Source organism: Oryctolagus cuniculus, chromosome X, assembly GCF_051225735.1.
Source record: "Oryctolagus cuniculus isolate XC-2025 breed Fujian yellow rabbit chromosome X, ASM5122573v1, whole genome shotgun sequence".
Lineage (NCBI taxonomy): Eukaryota > Metazoa > Chordata > Mammalia > Lagomorpha > Leporidae > Oryctolagus > Oryctolagus cuniculus.
In genome coordinates this window covers 22,789,149-22,808,505 of record NC_142888.1, presented here as the reverse complement: position 1 = coordinate 22,808,505, position 19,357 = coordinate 22,789,149, and the positions used below count along the sequence as shown (strand labels likewise).

At 46.2% G+C, this 19,357-nt stretch overlaps 1 protein-coding gene, 1 long non-coding RNA gene and 1 pseudogene across 2 annotated transcripts in view; 2 read left to right on the top strand and 1 right to left on the bottom strand.

The window, feature by feature from the left end:
* The window catches only part of LOC103351785 (uncharacterized), a 78,740-nt gene that overhangs the window by 41,440 nt on the left and 17,943 nt on the right, over positions 1–19,357 (bottom strand). Inside the window, exon 3 of the long non-coding RNA XR_016228243.1 lies at positions 8,045–9,519. This is a non-coding gene — a long non-coding RNA (uncharacterized LOC103351785). The remainder of the gene's footprint in view (positions 1–8,044; positions 9,520–19,357) is intronic.
* LOC100358199 (ral guanine nucleotide dissociation stimulator pseudogene) lies at positions 207–1,181 on the top strand (annotated as a pseudogene).
* LOC100357939 (ferritin heavy chain) lies at positions 1,652–3,116 on the top strand. Its single transcript, XM_051827006.3, has one exon. The coding sequence runs from the start codon at positions 2,434–2,436 to the stop codon at positions 2,989–2,991; it is 558 nt and encodes a 185-aa protein (XP_051682966.3). The 5' UTR covers positions 1,652–2,433; the 3' UTR covers positions 2,992–3,116.

Here is a 19,357-nt window from a genome sequence, read left to right as displayed (position 1 = left end):
TGCACCCCATGGGAGACCAGGAGGAAGCACCTGGCTCCAGGCTTCGGATAGGTGCAGTACGCCGGCCGTAGTGGCCACTTGGGGGGTGAACCAACGGAGAGGAAGACCTTTCTCTCTGTTTCTCTCTCTCTCACTGTCTAATATCTGCCTGTCAAAAATAATATTAATAAAAAAAAGTAAAAAAAAAAAAAACAACTACCTGTTCCTCTACACCTCCACCTTGTCTGCAGAGCAATGCTATCTTGAGGAAGACCCTGGAAGCAGTGTCCAGGGATAGCTTGCTGGAGATTTTCTCAAATGAAAACAACCACTCACTAAGCAGAGAGCTATTCATCAAGGAGGTGACCTCTAAGTTTGCTACTATGGAGATGAACCCTTAGAAAGCCCATGGGCAGCAGAAGGAGATGGGTGTCATGTAGGGCACTATCCCCTGCCTTGGCATACTCTGAACTTAACCTGGTGATGCATGATATGGCCATGAAGGGTTATCTTTCTCAGTAGCTGATTAACTTCAATAAGAGAAAGGAGTTTGATTTGATCCTGCACATCAAGCTCCTGCAGTTGGCTTGCAACAACTATAGCATCACATTGTATGAGCATTTCCTGGTTCTGGGCCATGGCACGTCTCAGTGCGGCTGAGAGCCACAACTTGTCGGGCATGCTGGAGCTCCTGCCTTAGTCAGCCAGCAACCCCCTAAAGGCCAAGAAGAGCCCTGGCATCATTAAGCGCTGAAGTCACTGACTGGTGAACAGCATAGAGCTCAGCACATGTGGCAGCTGCCACTCCAGCTCTCGTGGCCAGCTCAGATGCAGGCCCTATGTCAGCAGCAGCAACATGGCTGATGCTCTCAGCATGCACACAGCAAGTCTCCAGCTCTGATGTGGAGGAGATCAACACGAGCTTTCTCTTGGACACCCAAGAGAAGCAGTTCTGGGAGTCAACCGCCCAGTCATCCCCAGAGACCTGTGGCTTCAGCCCAGCCTCCAGTAGCACCTCTGCCTTGTCAGCCTCCAGCCAGCCTGTGCACAACACATGCCTAATATCCCTTCATTACAGCTTTTGAACTGCAGGAAAGTGTTGCTTATTCAGGAAAGTATTATTTTCACTTTTAAGAAGTAAAAAAAAGAAAAGGTGTACTAGACACAGAAATTGACACCCCCCCCCCCACATAGATTGCCTTTAACAAATCAGAAATTGTTGGGAATTCTTGGAGGATAGGAAAAGACGACGCTATCAGATTGGTTAATTCTTAAAAATATCTGCCATAGAAAACTAGAGCACATTCAGAGAAATTTCAGGGTTAGAGTCAAGAAATTCCAAGCAAAGCAGAAAGGGCAACTCTGAGATAGCAAATCTACCTGCCTCTGCTCCTGCGCTGACACTTTTTGACTCTTGCTTACGTTGGGCAGTAAGCACAGGTGGTATTTCACCTCCTTTTATCTCCTAAAGCTACACTTGATGACAGTAAATTATGTGACTAGGAAGAGCAGCCAAATGAGAACAAATGTTGAAAAAACTGGAGAACTCTCCCACAGATCTGGCAGTGTATCAAAGTGGACAGTGAGAGAGAGAGACAGAGAGAAAGGTCTTCCTTTTGCCGTTGGTTCACCCTCCAATGGCCGCCAACAGCCGGCGCACCGCGCTGATCCGATGGCAGCAGCCAGGTGCTTCTCCTGGTCTCCCATGGGGTGCAGGGCCCAAGCACCTGGGCCATCCTCCACTGCACTCCCTGGCCACAGCAGAGGGCTGGCCTGGAAGAGGGGCAACCGGGACAGAATCCGGCGCCCCGACCGGGACTAGAACCCGGTGTGCCGGCGCCGCTAGGCGGAGGATTAGCCTACTGAGCCGCGGCGGCGGCCTCCACCAAGTGCTTTACTCCAAATAGGAATCAGCAAATGTTTGACCGGTATTTTAGGAAAGCAGGGATTGTGATGAACAGAACTAATTCTGGAGGGCAAAATAGATACAACACCGGAAAACAGCAGAGAAATTGACTATAAAATTCACATTCCCAGAATGTTAAAAAAGAAGAGGTTTATAAATCGTGAAAAGGCTGTTTCTTGGTAGGACCTTGGACACGGGTAATTTTACTGCAAAATTAAAAACTGAGTGGATGCCAAACAGTACGGTGTTACCCGGATGGGACGCAACAGGGGTGACACTTCCTGTCTTGGCCGGCCAACTAGTGACCTTTGACCTCCAAACCGGTTCCCCGCCCTCCCTGAAGAGCCGTTAACAGTCACTTTTGAACGGCCTTTCTTCTGAACAGCCTGCTTTGTGGCTCCCTCAGAAATCCTATAACCAACGCCAGGCCCAGGGAGCAGCCTCTGTCCGTTGCCCCTCTTGCCCAAGTTGGGGACACACCCGAATACACCAACACCGTTGACGTCTCTGCTTTCTGCTTCACAGCACTGTCGCCGCCCGCGCCCGCCATGGCCGACGCCACGCCCTCACAAGTGCGCCAGAACTACCACCCTGAATGCGAGGCCGCTGTCAACGACCACATCCACGTGCAGCTCTACGCCTCCTACGTGGCCCTGTCCTTGGCCTTCTTCTTCGACCGCGATGACGTGGCGCTGAAGGACTTTGCTAGCTACTTCCTGAAGCGCTCACAGATCGAGAGGGAGCGCGCGGAGAAGATGATGAGGATGCAGAACAAGCGCGGAGGCCGAAACGTCTTCCCCAGAATCCACAAGCCCGACCACTACGACAAGGAGAGCGCCCTCGAGGCCATGGAGAGCGCCATCTTCCTGGCCAAGTGCGTCAACCAGAGCCTCCTGGATCTGCACGAGCTGGCCACCAGCATGGGTGATGTCCACCTCTGCTACTTCCTGGAGACCCACTATATGCAGCAGCAAGTCCAGGACATTGAGGAGCTGGGGGGCTACTTGACCAACCTACGCAAAATGGGGGCGCCAAACGTCAGCACGGTGGAGGTGGAGTACCTCTTTGAAAAGCTCATGCTGGGCCAGGGCGGCAAGGAGAACTGAGCCAAAGGTGTTCCCACTACCTCGCAGAGATGCTCCAGGGCCCAATGAGTGCACTGCACTGCCCACAGGTTCACCTGTTTCTTCCCTTCAGTTTGAACATTGTTTACAATAAAGTTACATGGTTCTTGAAGAAATACAGGTTTTTGGTTGATGAGTGTGTGCAAAACTCTTACCCTTAAGAACAGGGCCAATTCCCAGGAAGGTTTACCAAGGGTGGCCAGGATCTGACCCTTGGCCCTGCCCCGCCCCCCCCCCCCCACCTTGCCCAATCCATAAGCAGGTCAAGATCTCCACCGGTGGAGGGGAAAGAAAGGAATTCATGGGCTTCTGGAGAACACAACTTGGGTGGGGGGGAGGGGAATGATGGAGGAGGGGGAAGGGAGAAGTGGGGCAGGGGAAGGAGGTGGGAGGGAGAGGAGGAGCAGGAGTAGGGTGAGGAGAAGGGGTAGGAGTGGGAGGAAGAGGAGAAGGAGAGGGAGAAGAAGGAGGAGGGGAGAAGGAAGAGGGAGGGAGAGGAGGAGGAGGGGTAGGAGGGACAGAGGGGGAAAGGGGGAGGAGAAGGTGGGGAGGAGGAGAGGGAAGACGAGAAGGGAGGGGAGGGGGGAGGAGAAGGAAGAGGAAGTATGGAGGAAGAGAGGAGGAGGAGGGAGGGAGGAGGAATGCAGGAAGGGAGGGAGGGAGGCAGAGAGGCAAGAAGGAAGGAAGGAATAAAAGACCTTTCATCTGCTGCTTCAATTCCAAATTTTGCTGCTGCATCAGCCAGGCTGTTCCAGGCCGAAGCCTGGGTTTCCCACGTTGGTACAGGGACCCAAGTACTCAGATCATCCTCTACTTCCTTCCAGGAATATAGGCAGGGAGCTGGATTAGAAGCTGAGCAGCATGTGCCAAATATCACCCCCTGCAAGCGCCTGCATTTGTAGAAAGCTGGAGTCAGAAGCTGGAACTGGGACTCACACCCAGGTACTCTGATGTGGGATACTGGCATATTAATCACTGGGTTGAACCCCTGCTCTAAAATTATAAACTATAAAATAAAACCGTGCAGTGTCTATAATGTAAGTGAAATTCTTTTTTTTTTTTTTTTTTTTTTTTTTTTTTGACAGGCAGAGTGGACAGTGAGAGAGAGAGACAGAGAGAGAAAGGTCTTCCTTTTTGCCGTTGGTTCACCCTCCAATGGCCGCCGCTGCAGCCGGCGCACCGCGCTGATCCTGGCAGGAGCCAGGAGCCAGGTGCTTTTTCCTGGTCTCCCATGGGGTGCAGGGCCCAAGCACCTGGGCCATCCTCCACTGCACTCCCTGGCCATAGCAGAGAGCTGGCCTGGAAGAGGGGCAACCGGGACAGAATCCGGCACCCCAACCGGGACTAGAACCCGGTGTGCCGGCGCCGCAAGGTGGAGGATTAGCCTATTGAGCCACGGCGCCGGCCGTAAGTGAAATTCTTATATTGAGGTTTATAAGACTAAGAAATTGTATAACCCTCTTATATTAATAGAGATTAAATTCTGGTAGCATTATATTTATACATCCAAACAAGTCAGACTTTTCTTTCAGAAATATGTAACTGAAATACAGCTTAAATTTATTACAAAGTGAAAAGAATTTCCCAGAATACATATAGTTACTGCCTTATTTATCACACAAGGTAACTCAGGCATGTATTTTGATGGTTTATGTGCAATATCTCTATCACACAGAAAAATTTTTTCTTTTTGTGAACAGTGGAATGGTTTGGGGTATGTTAAAGTGTGACATAGCCAATGCATAATGCATAACAAAACTGCATTTAGAACAAAATTATTATTTCTTCCTTGGAATGCATTTGGACCAACTTTTCCTTAACTACTCACTCTTCTTTTGTCACCTCTTCTTTTCATGTAAGTAAGTGTCCTAAGTTTGTATTAAACTATTAGATCAATTGACATTTTATTTATTCTTAGGTAGAAGGACAAAAGCTGACATTCTAGAGACTGTGCTGCCCCACAGTAGAATGCCTTCAGGTAGCCACTTACAGACATGACTATAACTAGTGCAATCATTATGGCTATATGCAAACACTGATGGTTTACATGAAGGTGCTAAATCTGAATATGACATAGTTAATTATCTCCATGTCCCTGCCCAAGGCATCTGTTATTGAAAAGGCATACTCAAGTGATGAGGAAGATAGAAGATGCAGGAGTTTGGAGCTAAGTGCTACTTCACTGCTGACTGAATTTGGCTATGTTTTCTAAAGAGTACCTACTAGTTTTCATCTTGTATATTAATTTCTCACATGAGTTTTTTTATTACACTTTGAGGATTACACTCATCTCTCAGTTTTCCTCACCACAGAAAAGAGCCACACCGTGTTAAAACACTACCCAAGAGCTCCGGACTTTCTGAAGAAATAAGACAGGGCAACACTGAGTGTGAGTGTGAAGTCTGCACAATCAAGGAACCCATAGATGCTTTTGAAAATAAAGTAAAACTGTAATTATTTTAGAAAAATTAAACTGTCACAGATTTGCTTACTTTTTTGATATATATTTGAAATCATCATTCCCTAAGTTTGAATATTGCTATCAATTAAAATTACTTTTATGATGAACTGTGAGAGCGGTATCTGGCTAATTATATTCTGTGGGTAGGAGAGGTAGGTTCATTTCATGTGTGCTGGTCTGTCTTGGGACAGCCCTGCTGCCCTAGGACTCTGCTGAGCTAAAATTTCTCATTCTGGCAAAGATGAAGTATTTATATTGCACAAGGCTATGTCCATTACCTTATCATGCCTGATCAGAGTGAAAGAGTGGAGGCTAATGCTGTTTTAAATGTTTTGCTTTTCATATAGAAGGCACAGCTAGACTTCCCTCCTGCTCCATGAAAATCCTTCTTTTCAGCTCTTTTCCTACAGGGATGGAGAACGTCAGGCTAGCAAGCTGATTAAGGCCCTCAAAATCATTAGGTCTGGCCCTGCTGAAGCTTTCACAGGCAGGACTTGAAACCCAATAAATCCATAGCAGGCTAACTTTTAAGTTGATAATTTTGTATGGCCTGAGAATAATTTCATAAAATATCCAAGTGGCCCTTCTCAGAAAAAAAGCTTCCCCACTCCTTCAGGACAGGAAAGTACAAGGCAGAGGTGTCAGTTCTAAGAACTTCACAGTTGGAAATTACAATACCAGAGGCAGCAACTGTAGAAAGATCCAGTCCTGTAGGTAATGGAAATAACACTAGATGCTAAACACATGATGTCAGATGTGTGCGATTCCTTCCAGAAGTTCGTAGGAAATGAAATGTATGAAAAGATAGGCTTATTTTGTTGTAAATTGTTTTTGAAATCCACACAGTTGTTTCATAATGCAAATTTCTATACTTTTTAGAATGTTCCTTATACTGGAAGACAAACAAACATGTCTATGTCTCAACCTAATAATGCTTCTTATAACTTTGTGGTGAATGTGTGTGATTTAACATAATTGGCTATCTTTTTTTTAAAGGTTTTATTTATTTATTTGAGAGGCAGAGTTACAGACAGTGAGAGGGAGAAACAGAGAGAAAGGTCTTCCTTCTGTTGGTTCACTCTCCAAATGGCCACAATGGTCAGAGCTGTGAAGATCTGAAGCCAGGAGCCAGGAGCTTCTTCCAGGTCTCCCATGCGGGTGCAGGGGCCCAAGGACTTGGGCCATCTTGTTACTTAAATCCCTCTCTACCTATACCACGCATCACAGAATGCTTAGATACAACACATCTCATATATTGAAAATACAGACAAAATCTGGTTCTTCACACTGTATTTTTGAAGGAAAATAAACATGAGGTACTCCATGGTTTTCACAAAGCTAGTAACTTTTCATCAGACTTTATCAATCACTTTGGAAAGACAGACAACTACCTAGTTGAATGTATGGTGGTAAAAGTACTTTAAATCTGTGAACAATATTTTCCAATTTAAAGATGTAAATAATGTAAAGCTTACCGAAAGCTTGCAAGAACAGTACAAATACAGAAAAGTCCTTTACCCATATTTACTAATTTGTCACATTCATTTTATCATTTTTCTCTCCCCCTACACATGTTTTGACCATCTGAAAATTGCCTGTTATGACCCTTTACCCAATACATGCCCTTTCAGTGTACTGAAAACAAAAAGGAAAAGATTTTCCTTACCCACTATCAATGATTAAAATCAAGTCATTTAATACTAATACATCATCCAGTTAGATAATATTATCTAATCCCTATTAAATCTGGACAATCATAGCAATAATGTCCTTGATAGCATTTTGTTTCCACTCTAAGATCTATTTCAGGAGTCAATTCTGTCCTGGGATTTCTGGCAGTGGGGGGGGTCCACTTTTAGCTTTTGAGTAAGCCTGCTGGCTGAATAACCTATGAAGTTCCAGGCATTTGGGAGCTGCTCTTGGAAAAGTGAAAGGTGTGGTGAGAGAGGAAAGGGCAGTTAGGTTTGGAGAGAATGAAGGGCAAATCACAGATAACCACAAGGGAAAGTAAGCCTCTCTCCCAACTCGCCAAATCCCTCAAACATTTAGGGAACTAAAACCCAAATCAGAACTCACTGGGGAAAGCCCAGCTGGGGTGGAGTAAAGCAGGCAGGAACGTGGGCTCTAAGGGGTAAACTCAGGCAAACGCCTCCTGGAGAGAGGAGGAACGGAGCGAGGAGGACCGAGCAGGGGACGCACGCGTCCTGGTGGAGTTGGGGCGGTTCTGCCCGGTCTATCTTACTTTAAAAAGCCCGACACCCGCGGCGTGGAAGGCGCAGCACTTCTGCACAACCACATGGCTCTGGCCTGCAAAGACAACAGTCGCCCGAAGTAGCATACGTGTTACTCCAGAGCGGGCGCAATGGCCACGGGAGCAGGCGGAGGGCGGGGGCCGGCGCCCCGGGGTGGGCGACCAGGAGCCCGCTCGGAGACCCGCAGGGCCGAGGCCGGGATGCGGGGTCCGCAGCAGGGCGGGGACCGGGAGCGCAGGGAGAGGCGGCGGCGGCCGTCCCGGCACAGGGCGCGGGGCTGCGCCGGGCGGGCGGCGGGGGTCGCGGCGCGCGGGGCCCTCACCGCTGCTGAGCGTGGACTCGCAGTGCCAGATGTCCAGGCTGGCGGGCTTCCGGCAGGACTCCCACAGGGACAGGTAGTACTGGTGGTCGGCCGTGACCCAGGCCGGGCTCAGCACGGCGCCCAGGTCCAGACACAGCGCCAGGAAGATGCACACCAGCCCGACCAGCTTCAGCGGGGTCAGCACCGACACGCGCACCTCCTCCATGCCGCTGCCCGCCGAAGCCATGCCCGGGCGCCGCTGCCGCCCGCCCCGCCGAAGACCAGGTCGCGGCCGCGTGCGGAGAGCCGGGAGCCGACCGCCCGAGGAGGGACGCGGGCGAGCCGCTGCGCAGCGCCGCGGGTCTGCCCAGGCGGCGGCCGGGTGCGGTCGTCGGCAGCCGCGGCGACGCCAATCCCGCCCCGGACCCTCCCGTCCGGCCCGCGCCGCGCTCTGCCAGCGCCCGCGCCCGCGCCCGCTCCGCCCCGGCGCGGCCCGGCTCGCTCCGCCCCGGCCCCTCCCCGGGCTGCGGGAGGCGGTGCCGGGCGGGAGGGGCGGGGTCGGGCTGCGCTCCCGGCGCCGAGGCTGGGGCCCGCCCCCGCCGCCCCGCCCCCCGCTGCCCTGCCCCGCGCAGAGCCGGGCGCGAGCGCTCCCCGCCTCTCCCCGCCTCTCCCCGCCTCTCCCCGCGGCCGGGGCCTGGCCGCCCTTCCCTGGCCGCGCTCGCTCCGGGGTCTCCTGGCCGCCCTTCCTTGGCCGCGCTCGCTCCGGGGTCTCCTGGCCGCCCTTCCTTGGCCGCCCCCTCCCCGTGACGTGGGCCCCCTTCCTTAGGGAGCAGGGGCAGGTGCCTTTCTAGACGGCGTCGCAGGTGGAGGCCGGGGTGCCTAGGCTTGGCTCCCGCAGCAAGGTGAGGTGCCCTCAGTCGTGTAACGCGCTCCCACCCCGGGGCACTTTCCCGTCCTGAGAGGAGAAAAGTGACGGACGGCACGCCGCCCCCTTCCCGTCCCGGAACGGGCCCGGGAGCCCCGGTTTCGTGTCGCCTCGCTTCGCCCCGCGCTGCCGGCGCTGCGGAGCCCTGGGCGCGCCGGCCTCGGGCCCCCGCTGCAGGGCGTTTGTGGAGCGCCGGCGCCAGCGCGGGCTGAGCGTGCGCCCAGATGCCGGGCGGACCGTGTCTTCGCCGCCGCTCGGCGCCCTGCGGGCTGGCGGAGTCCTCGGTGCGCTGGGCTTCGCCCCGGGCCAAGCCGGACTCCAGCCTGGGCGCCGGGCCGCCCTTGGCCCCCGAAAGACCCGGCCCGGGCCCGCAGCGAGTAGGCGGCAAATCCCCGGTGCGTGGGAAACGAGTGGGGCTGTGAGGAGCGCCCTCGGGCCAGGCACGCGGCCCCGGCGCCCACGCACGCGCCCCTTGCAGTCCGCGCTCCGTGCGGCCACCCCGCGCCCCTGGAATTGGGATGGCGCTCTGCGGGAGCGAGTCCAGCGTGGGCCAGGCGGCTTTCCAGCCTCGCTAGGAAAGAAACGACGTGAAATTGATCAGTGGCGGCCGCGAAGGTGTTTTCAGACCTTCGCCTTCTCAACAGTGGTTAAGATCTGGAATTTGGAAGACGACCCTCGCCCCTTTAGGAAACACCGTCATGGACCGAGGGTTTCCTGCTCTGCCCCAGGAGCGTTGCTTTCCCGCCGAGCCGCAGGTTTCCATCGCTGACCGCATTTTGATGCAAGTAGCAGCAGCTGGAGAATGAGACTCAGCGGCAGGGCTACTTGCCCCTACCTGAGGGCCTCGCCCGCCGGCTCCCTGCTGGCCTCTTGGCCTCCCAGCCAGAAAGAAGCCAAGTGCTCCTCCTGGAACACAGCTCCTCCTGCAGCACTAGCAGGTGTTAACACCAGGGCCATGGACTGGGGTAACAGGACTCCTTTGTTGTTTTTTCCATCTGGACTTAGGTTGTGCATTTAGAATGCACATTCAAAAACAGTTTTTAAGAAAGTTTCTTCACTGTTCTGTCAAAGTTATAAAGAAATGTTTTTCCAAGTTCTGTCACTTTCTCTTTAATAAATTCTTTTTCTAGGCAGTCAATATTTATCTTTTTTGCCTCTCATTCTGCCATTAAGTCCCTCAACCTGCTGTTCCATCTGTCACCTGTTTTACTTAAATTTTCTATTTTGTTCTCAGCCATTGTTTAATTTAGCTTTCTTTGTGCTTCATACAATTGTCTATATACTAGAAAATCAAATTCTCTTATTATACTCAACCCCTCTATCAATCATTTGTAGAATGGTACAACACGGTACTAATCCACCACCCTTAGTCTTCAGTCTCAACATACAGTTTTCAAAACAAAAGCCCTTTTCTTGTTTTGTTTTTCTAAGTCTGTAACAAACTAATTTGATGGGGAAATGTGACGTGAGAATATTGATGGTTTTGATTTATCCAACTGTAGAGTGAATAAATATGCAGCCACTAATGCTTTTGGATGTTGCCAAATGTATAGTATATGCACTTCAGTATCCTTATAAATCTGAGAAATTTGGAATCCTTTAACATAGCTAGCTCCAAAATTGCATATGTAATTAATAATGAACCTGCATTTACCGTAAATGTGGAAAAAGTAGAACAGGGAATTCCAACAGTTAGCTAACATTGAATGAAAACCTCCATTTAAAATTTTCCTAAGATGACAAGAAAGATATATGTAAATGTGTGACAAAATTAAGGAATGAGATGGATTCAGACCTGAGAGATAAAATGCGCCTTCATTGAACTGTGAAAGAAATTAGAGCTCCTAGCCAGGAAGGATTGACTGGAGAATCTTTAGACTGACTTTGTTGTCCCTACCTTGTCATGTCATACAAAGGCCAAGGCATGGTTATCACCATGATCACCTCTGTCTCAGGGGCCTTAGGGGGGCAAAGGCTATCAGCTAGGGTCCCTAACTCTGGCCTGCCTCTTTCATATAGGATCTCCGAAAAACTAGATACATTAGTTGTGTAGGCAGAAAAAGACAAGAAGACATCTCTCTAGCTAAAAATAAAGGAAGTAGCAACCCCAAGCTTGAATCAGGACAGAAAAATGGGTCAGCAGTGTAAGAGGTAAGGTCCATGGAAAAGTTTAGGAGCGCCTCACGGAAGTACATAATGTCACAAATGGAGATACAGGGTGTGGAATAGAATGGAACAGGTGTGGGGTTGGGATGGGGAGGCATGCTCCATTCTTTGAAGTGTCTGAAAAGAATAAAGAGTTAATGCACTGTTAGTTTACCATCTGTCAGGAAAGGTATCATCTCTATGTTTGCTTGTAGTTGAAATTTGCAAGTGCTAAGGCTGGTTTGATCAGATAAGGTGGGAAAAATAATGTTTCTGGAATGTGCCAGTAAATTCTATGAATTGTTCAATCACCAAATTACCACTGTCAGGGGGCTGCTGGCCATTGTCAATTTTAAGTCTTCTTTCAGTGAGCGGAAGTGGAGATGTCCTCTGGTATTTTCGTAAGTTTGTAACAAATTTGATAGAAAAACCTGATATGAGGCTATTTATGGTTTGGATTTGCTCCGCTTTAGTGTGACTATCCACCATCCATATAGAATAGGCTCTGTCTGTGAGGAACAGAGCTGCTTGGCTGAGGTCTTTCAGTTGAGCTTGTCTTCCCAGATCCTGGAGAGATCTTCCTACGTGAGGACGTTCGGCACTGGGATTACTTCAGACATGGACTGGGCTGGTTAGACCAATTTGCTGGCAGAGAGGAAGAAACTGAATGGAGGAGCGAAAAAATTGCCTGGAAGATTGCCTGGAAGTAAAAACAATAAAGCAGTCATTTGAAAGATTAGAAAAACCTGCTGACTTCTTGCAGTGAGCAGATAATAACTGTTGGTAAAATTCTCTAGAAATAGGACTTTAGAAAGAGGACTTTGGAGGTCTATTGTTTGCTGTAGTTCTGACCTTGTGGTCTACTCCAGAAAGATTCTGATATAAGTGATATGATATAATGAGACCTGCCTACCATTTATAATAAGATCAAGAGAGTTCCAGATTATGGTGCATTGTATTGTTCACATTTCTTTTTGCATTATGTCAAACTCTTGGGCATAGGATATTACAAATAATTGTGATGAATTGATACTGTTTCTACTTTTCAAAAAAAGGACATTTACAAAAATAATACTACATCTCAAAAATTCAAAAAATGAAACGGTATCATTTCTAAATAGTATTTATATTTTTAAAGTATATTACATTATTGAATCAGGTTGATTTTAGTCAATAATGGCAAATTTACTCCCATTCCATGCATTTCAAGTTAATTGCTAATTTATAGCTGTACCTAGTATTATAATTATATCACCCACAAAGAAAGGAAATAATTTGAGAAAGTAAAAATGACAAAGAATTCCAGAGGAGAAAGATGATTAGTTTCAAATGCATATATTATATTCATTGGAGGAAAAGGACCTGTCAAATTCTCATAAGGAAGGAATATGTAAAATAATGTAATAGTCTCACTGAGACTAATTTTTTTTTTTGACAGGCAGAGTAGATAGAGACACAGAAAGATCTTCCTTTTGCCGTTGGTTCACCCTCCAATGGCCGCCACGGCTGGCCGCGCTGATCCGATGGCAGGAGCCAGGTACTTCTCCTGGTCTCCCATGGGGTGCAGGGCCCAAGCACTTGGGCCATCCTCCACTGCCTTCCCGGGCCACAGCAGAGAGCTGGCCTGGAAGAGGGGCAACCGGGACAGAATCCGGCGCCCCCACCAGGACTAGAACCCGGTGTGCCGGTGCTGCTAGGTGGAGGATTAGCCTATTGAGCCGCGTCGCCGGCCAGACTAATTTTCAATGTCTTTCCCATCAATTTCAAGTGTCTTCTTCCTTAAGAGCAAGCAGCTATAGGCACAAATCTTCCTCTATGTGTATATATAATTTTAGTCATTTATAGGTATGTGAAGAAATGACCAGGTACATGGGCTTCAAGCATCCCATGACTGCATTTATAATATTGTTATTTCTTTGTTTTTACAACTACAAGTCAAACATTTTGGTTACTCTAAAGCAAGTGCATACCTACCAACATATTCTCATCCTGGAGGAATTTCAGTTGTCCTTGAACACCATCAGCAAGACATGTCATTTCTATATCTGTTGTGGAGTGCCCTGTGCTTGGGAACTAAATTGAAAATGGAATTTGCAAGTCTCCAAAATGGTTACCCTGAATAGTTGAACTTTGGGAGGAGGTGCAGGTAGAACATGGAAGCACTTAGTATTTAACCATAAATTAGGTGCTGACTTGGGCAGACCATGGATGTTTGTGTAGAGGTGTAAGAGAGCAACAGATGTCATTCTAGGGAGTTATTCACACCACCTGTCTGCTCTCCTTGCAGCTGATTAGCTAAACTTCCTCCAGGATTCTAAATTTTAGCCTAAGTCATCTTTGCCTGTTTCTTAGTGAGTTTTCTTAGAGATTTTTACCCTTTGGTGTTTGAATAGGGGCATTTGTGACAAGATAGGAGAAGTTCATGAAAAGTCTACTGAGATACTGCCTTCCCAAATTAGAGTGCTGTACAGTTTCTCACCTTAACAGTGGGGTTGTTGATTGACAATTGTGCTTGGCACTGTTGAATTCTCTGCCATTTATTTATTTATTTATTTATTGGTAACATGAACTGTCTCAAAGCTGTTGTAGCTTGGAGCCCTTCTCTAGTGTTCTCCTGTTAGGGACTGTATCTGTTGTGTCAGAAAATTCTCTTTCACTAGATACTGGGGTGTTTAATTTCCCTTCCTTTGTGGCCCAAAGGACTGGCATGTGCAATGAGGAAAAAAATGGACCAAAATCAAACGTGTTAAGTATAGTGATGATTCAACCTTAGTTGAAGGGAAGGCTCAAGTTAAAAAGGATTAAGTAGAAAGGGTACCTGGAGCCATTTTTCTCACACTTTCAACTAGAAGAATGCACTTTAGGTCGTTCTCTCTGTGGTTTTCAAAAGGTGGTCTTAAATGTCAGCAGTGCAAGGGGAGTTAGCTAGTGGATAAATGATCCTCTGAGAAATTTTATTTCAGTGTAGCTCTCACCTCTAGATTCCACTTTTTACAATTAGTCTGTAGGGCACCCCTGTTTATGGTGCTGTGGGATAGGCCCCAGCTTGTGACTGTGGCATGCCATATTGGAGCACAGGTTTAAGTCCCCGGTACTGCACTTTGATGCAGAATTCCTGCTAATGTTCCTGAGAAAGTAGAGGAAGATGGCTCAAGTACTTAGGCCCCTGTTAACATGGGAGACTGAGATGGTGTTTTGGCCTCCTACCTTTGGTCTGGCCCTGCCCTGGCTGTTGCAGGCATTTGTGGAGTGAACCAGTGGATGGAAGATAGACCTCTTTCTCTCTCTCTCTCTCTCTCTCTCTCTCTCTCTCAGCCTAGCTTTCTCTTTCTTTCTGTCACTCTGCCTTTCAAATAAATTCAATTTTGTTTTTAAAATTAGTCTGTAAATAAGTAGGTAGTACTTATGCTATGTCTACAGCATGTCAGAATTCAAAATGTCAGCTTGTTCAGATCCAAAAGAAAGGTGAAAAAATATTAGAAAAATATAAAAATCAATGCATTATCTCATTCTGATGTCTTCTATGAATAATTCAGTTTTTCCTTAGCTTATCTGTTTCACTCTTCTTTAAAGTTTAGCTGGTGTTTGGTAAACAAAAGTGGGATATCTTCTAGGAGAATGAAAGTTATTTTCAGATTCAAATAGACTAACATTGAAATACTTTTTATAGAACTTACTATTTACCTTTGGTACCTCATTAACGTCAGTTTCTAGTAAAAAACGATGATACCTAGTCATTGTGTTATAGTGAAGATTAAAGAAACAATTTATATGATGCATAATGCCTGGCATTTGTAGTGATAATTTTACAGGTTTTGTGAGTGTTTAGCATCTGTTCTGGTATATCAGGACTAGCAGAGTAATAGAACAGATTTTATAAAATTATCCTGTCTTCATTTGCTAAGCAGAGACACTACAATTAGAACAAGAGAGACTTGTTCTAATTATATTGCATACCAAACAACGTAAGGAATGTCAGTTTGTGATTTTGTGTGGAAATGCCAAGTTATTTTGCTGCCTACTGATTTGAATAGTCCTAGTTTGAGGGACCATATCCATCAATATGCTAATAAGTAGGAAAGTGAATAATTATTTAGAGCCACTTCCCTAGTTAAGGAGTACAGAGAATGCTTAAAAAATATAGTGCAAAATCCAATTTCAGTTTGTTACCTCACTTTTAGTTTGAGAGAGCTCTTTAATACTGTAAAGGCTGGTTGTCTTATAAAGTGCAAACATGTTCTTTTCATCCACATTACTGCAAAAAAATAGAATTTTAAAAGGTAAATATTGAACCATTTCAGTCTATAGTAAAGAATCTGAAAAATAAATATACTTATTTCACTTGAACTTTTTCAGTATTAAATACCTGTTATTTGCCACTTTAAAGGAAGTAAACATCAATAAATATCATTACATAATGAGTAATAACACTGGCTTTTCTGTAACAATGTGGTATAAGAAGTGTTTTATCACTTCAAGAGACATGTAAAGAATTGTATGCATTGCTGTCTATAAATACTTTATAACAGGTTGAAACAATTTTTTTTTAGATTTTTAAAAAATATTTTTATTTGAGAGATAGAAAGAGGGAAAGACAGGGGGAAAGATCTTCCATTTGCTGGATCACTCCCCAAACAGCTGCAGCAGCTGGACCTGGACTGATCTGAAGCCAGGAGCCAGGAGTTTCTTCTGGGTCTCACACACAGGTGCAGCGGCCCAAACACTTGGACCATCTTCCGCTGCTTCCCAAGCTATTAGCAGAGGGTTAGATTGGAAGAGGAGCAGCCAGACATGAACTGACACCCATATGTGATGCTGGTGCCTCAGGCAGAGGCTTAGCCTACTACACCACAGCACTGGTGTGATACAATATTATCTAAAACCTGCTTTCAAACACGAAAGAGGAAAAAGTAAGCCTCTTAATGACTGTATCTTAAAAATCTGTGTTCTTATTAATCAGGTTATGAAATCCATATGGAGGCACAGGAGACCTCGAATAGCTAAAGCAATCTTGTACAACAAAAAGAAAGACGGAGGCATCACAATACCAGATTTCAGGACATACTACAGGGCAGTTGTAATCAAAACAGCATGATACTGGTACAGAAACAGATGGATAGACCAATGGAACAGAATAGAAACACCAGAAATCAATCCAAACATCTGCAGCCAACTTATATTTGATCAAGGATCTAAAACCAATTCCTGGAGCAAGGACAGTCTATTCAACAAATGGAGCTGGGAAAACTGGATTTCCATGTGCAGAAGCATGAAGCAAGACCCCTACCTTACACCTTAACACAAAAATCCAGTCAACATGGATTAAAGATCTAAATCCACGCCCTGACACCATCAAATTATTAGAGAACATCGGAGAAATCCTGCCAGCTATTGGCATAGGCAAAGACTTCTTGGAAAAGACCCCAGAGGCACAGGCAGTGAAAGCCAAAATTAACATTTGGGATTGCATCAAATTGAGAAGTTTCTGTATGGCAAAAGAAACAGTCAGGAAAGTGAAAAGGCAACCAACAGAATGGGAAAAAATATTCGCAAACTATGCAATTGATAATGGATTAATAAGCAGAATCTACAAAGAGATCAAGAAACTCCACAACAACAAAACAAACAACCCACTTAAGAGATGGGCCAAGGACCTCAATAGACATTTCTCAAAAGAGGAAATCCAAATGGCCAACAGATACATGAAAAAATGTTCAGGATCATTAGCCATCAGGGAAATGCAAATCAAAACCACAATGAGGTTTCACCTCACCCCAGTTAGAATGGCTCACATACAGAAATCTACCAACAACAGATGCTGGCAAGGATATGGGGGAAAAGGGACACTAACCCACTGTTGGTGGGAATGCAAACTGGTAAAGCCACTATGGAAGTCAGTCTGGAGATTCCTCAGAAACCTGAATATAACCTTACCATACAACCCAGCTGGAATTTACCCAAAGGAAACTAAATTGGCAAATAAAAGAGCTGCCTGCACCTCAATGTTTATTGCAGCTCAATTCACAATAGCTAAGACCTGGAATTAACATAAATGCCCATCAACAGAAGACTGGATAAAGAAATTATGGGATATGTACTCTATAGAATACTATACAGCAGTAAAAACGAAACCCGGTCATTTGCAACAAAATGGAGGAATCTGGAAAACATCATGCTGAGTGAAATAAGCCAGTCCCAAAGGGACAAATAACATATGTTCTCCCTGATTGGCGACAACTAACTGAGCACCAAAGGGGAAACTTGTTGAAGTGAAATGAACACTGTGAGAAACAGTGACTTGATCAGCCCTTGCCCTGACTGTTGAGGAACAACTTACTACTTTATTCCTTTTGGAAGTTTGTTGTTGTTGTTGTTGTTCTACTTAATACCATTGGTTGAACTCTTTAATTAACACGCAATTATTCTTAGGTGTTTAACTGAAAAGTGATCCCTGTTAAATAAAAGAGTGGGAATAAGAGAGGGAGGAGATGTACAGTTCGGCACAGGCTCACTCGGACTTACCCCTAATGGTAGAGTTAGAAAGGTGCCAGGGGATTCCAATTCAAGCCCATCAAGGTGGCATGTACCAATGCCATCTCACTAGTCGAAGTGATCAGTTCCAGTTCATAATTGATCATAATGATAGGATTAAGTGTAAAAGGGATCACATGAACAAGACTAGTGTCTGCTAATACTAACTGATAGAATTAAAAAGGAGAGAAGGATCCAACATGGGAAGCGGGATACACAGCAGACTCATAGAATGGCAGATGTCCTAAATAGCACTCTGGCCTCAGAATCAGCCCTTAAGGCATTTGGATCTGGCTAAAAAGCCCATGAGAGCATTTCAGGCATGGAAAGCCAAGACACTGTGGAAAAAAAATAAAACGAGCTAAATGAAAGATCTCTGTGAGTGAGATACCAGTGGAAAGAACGGGCCATCAAAGAAGGAGGTGCCTTTCTCTGAAGGGAGGAAAGAACTTCCACTTTGACTATGGCCTTGTGTAAATAAGATCAGGGTTGGCGAACTCAAGAGGCTTCCATAGCCTTGACAGCTCATGACAAGAGCCTTGGGTGATTACTGACGTCATAAATAAGATTGTCAATTGTTAAATCAACAACAGGAGTCACCGTGCACTTACTCCCCATGTAGGATCTCTGTCCTTAATGTGTTGTACTATGTGAATTAACGGTATAACTAGTACTCAAACAGTACTTTATACTTTCTGTTTCAGTGTGTGTACAAACTGTTGAAATCTTTACTTAGTATATACTAAATTGATCTTCTATATATAAAGATAATTGAAAATGAATCTTGATGTGAATGGGATGGGAGAGGGAGAGGGAGATGGGATGGTTGCGGGTGGGAGGGAGGTTATGGGGGGAAAAGCCACTATAATCCAAAAGTCATACTTTCAAAATTTGTATTTATTAAATAAAAGTTAAAAAAATCACTATCTTAAAATCTGTGTTCTTATTAATCAGTTTTTTTAAATCATTTCCAAATATTACCCCAATTTAAAATGTTACTGCCACTTTGTATTCAATTTTGTCCTCAAGTAGGAATTGAACAAATCTGTAGCACTCAATTGGAATAAATATAAAGATATAGACTTGTTAGGTGAAATGGTAGCAGAATTTCCCAAGAATTAATTGTTATGGAAGCCTAGAATAGTCTATTATTCATTTTTTTTTGACAGGCAGAGTGGACAGTGAGAGAGAGAGAGAGAGAGAAAGGTCTTCCTTTGCCATTGGTTCACCCTCCAATGGCCGCCGCGGCCGGCGCGCTGCGGCCGGCGCACCGCGCTGATCCAATGGCAGGAGCCAGGATCCAGGTGCTTTTCCTGGTCTCCCATGGGGTGCAGGGCCCAAGCACCTGGGCCATCCTCCACTGCACTCCCTGGCCACAGCAGAGAGCTGGCCTGGAAGAGGGGCAACCGGGACAGAATCCGGCGCCCCAACCGGGACTAGAACCCGGTGTGCCGGCACCGCTAGGTGGAGGATTAGCCTAGTGAGCCGCGGCGCCGGCCTTATTATTCATTTTATACAGGTTCTAAGGGACGTTATAGGGAAGACCTTATGGCACATGTTTTTGGATAACCTGTCACACTCATTTACTGATGCTTAAATCTGACTTAGCAAAGAGTGGCATTTAGCACCTAAAATGAAATTTTCAACCTCAGGCAGCATTTTTCTCCTCTGTGGCCTCTTGGTGGAAACTTGATCAAATTCTGCCTTGACAAGTTCATGGACTGGAACAACCA

Coding starts and splice junctions, on each gene's coding strand:
- LOC100357939 (XM_051827006.3), top strand. CDS start 2,434: ATGGCCGACGCCACGCCCTCACAAGTGCGCCAGAACTACCACCCTGAA.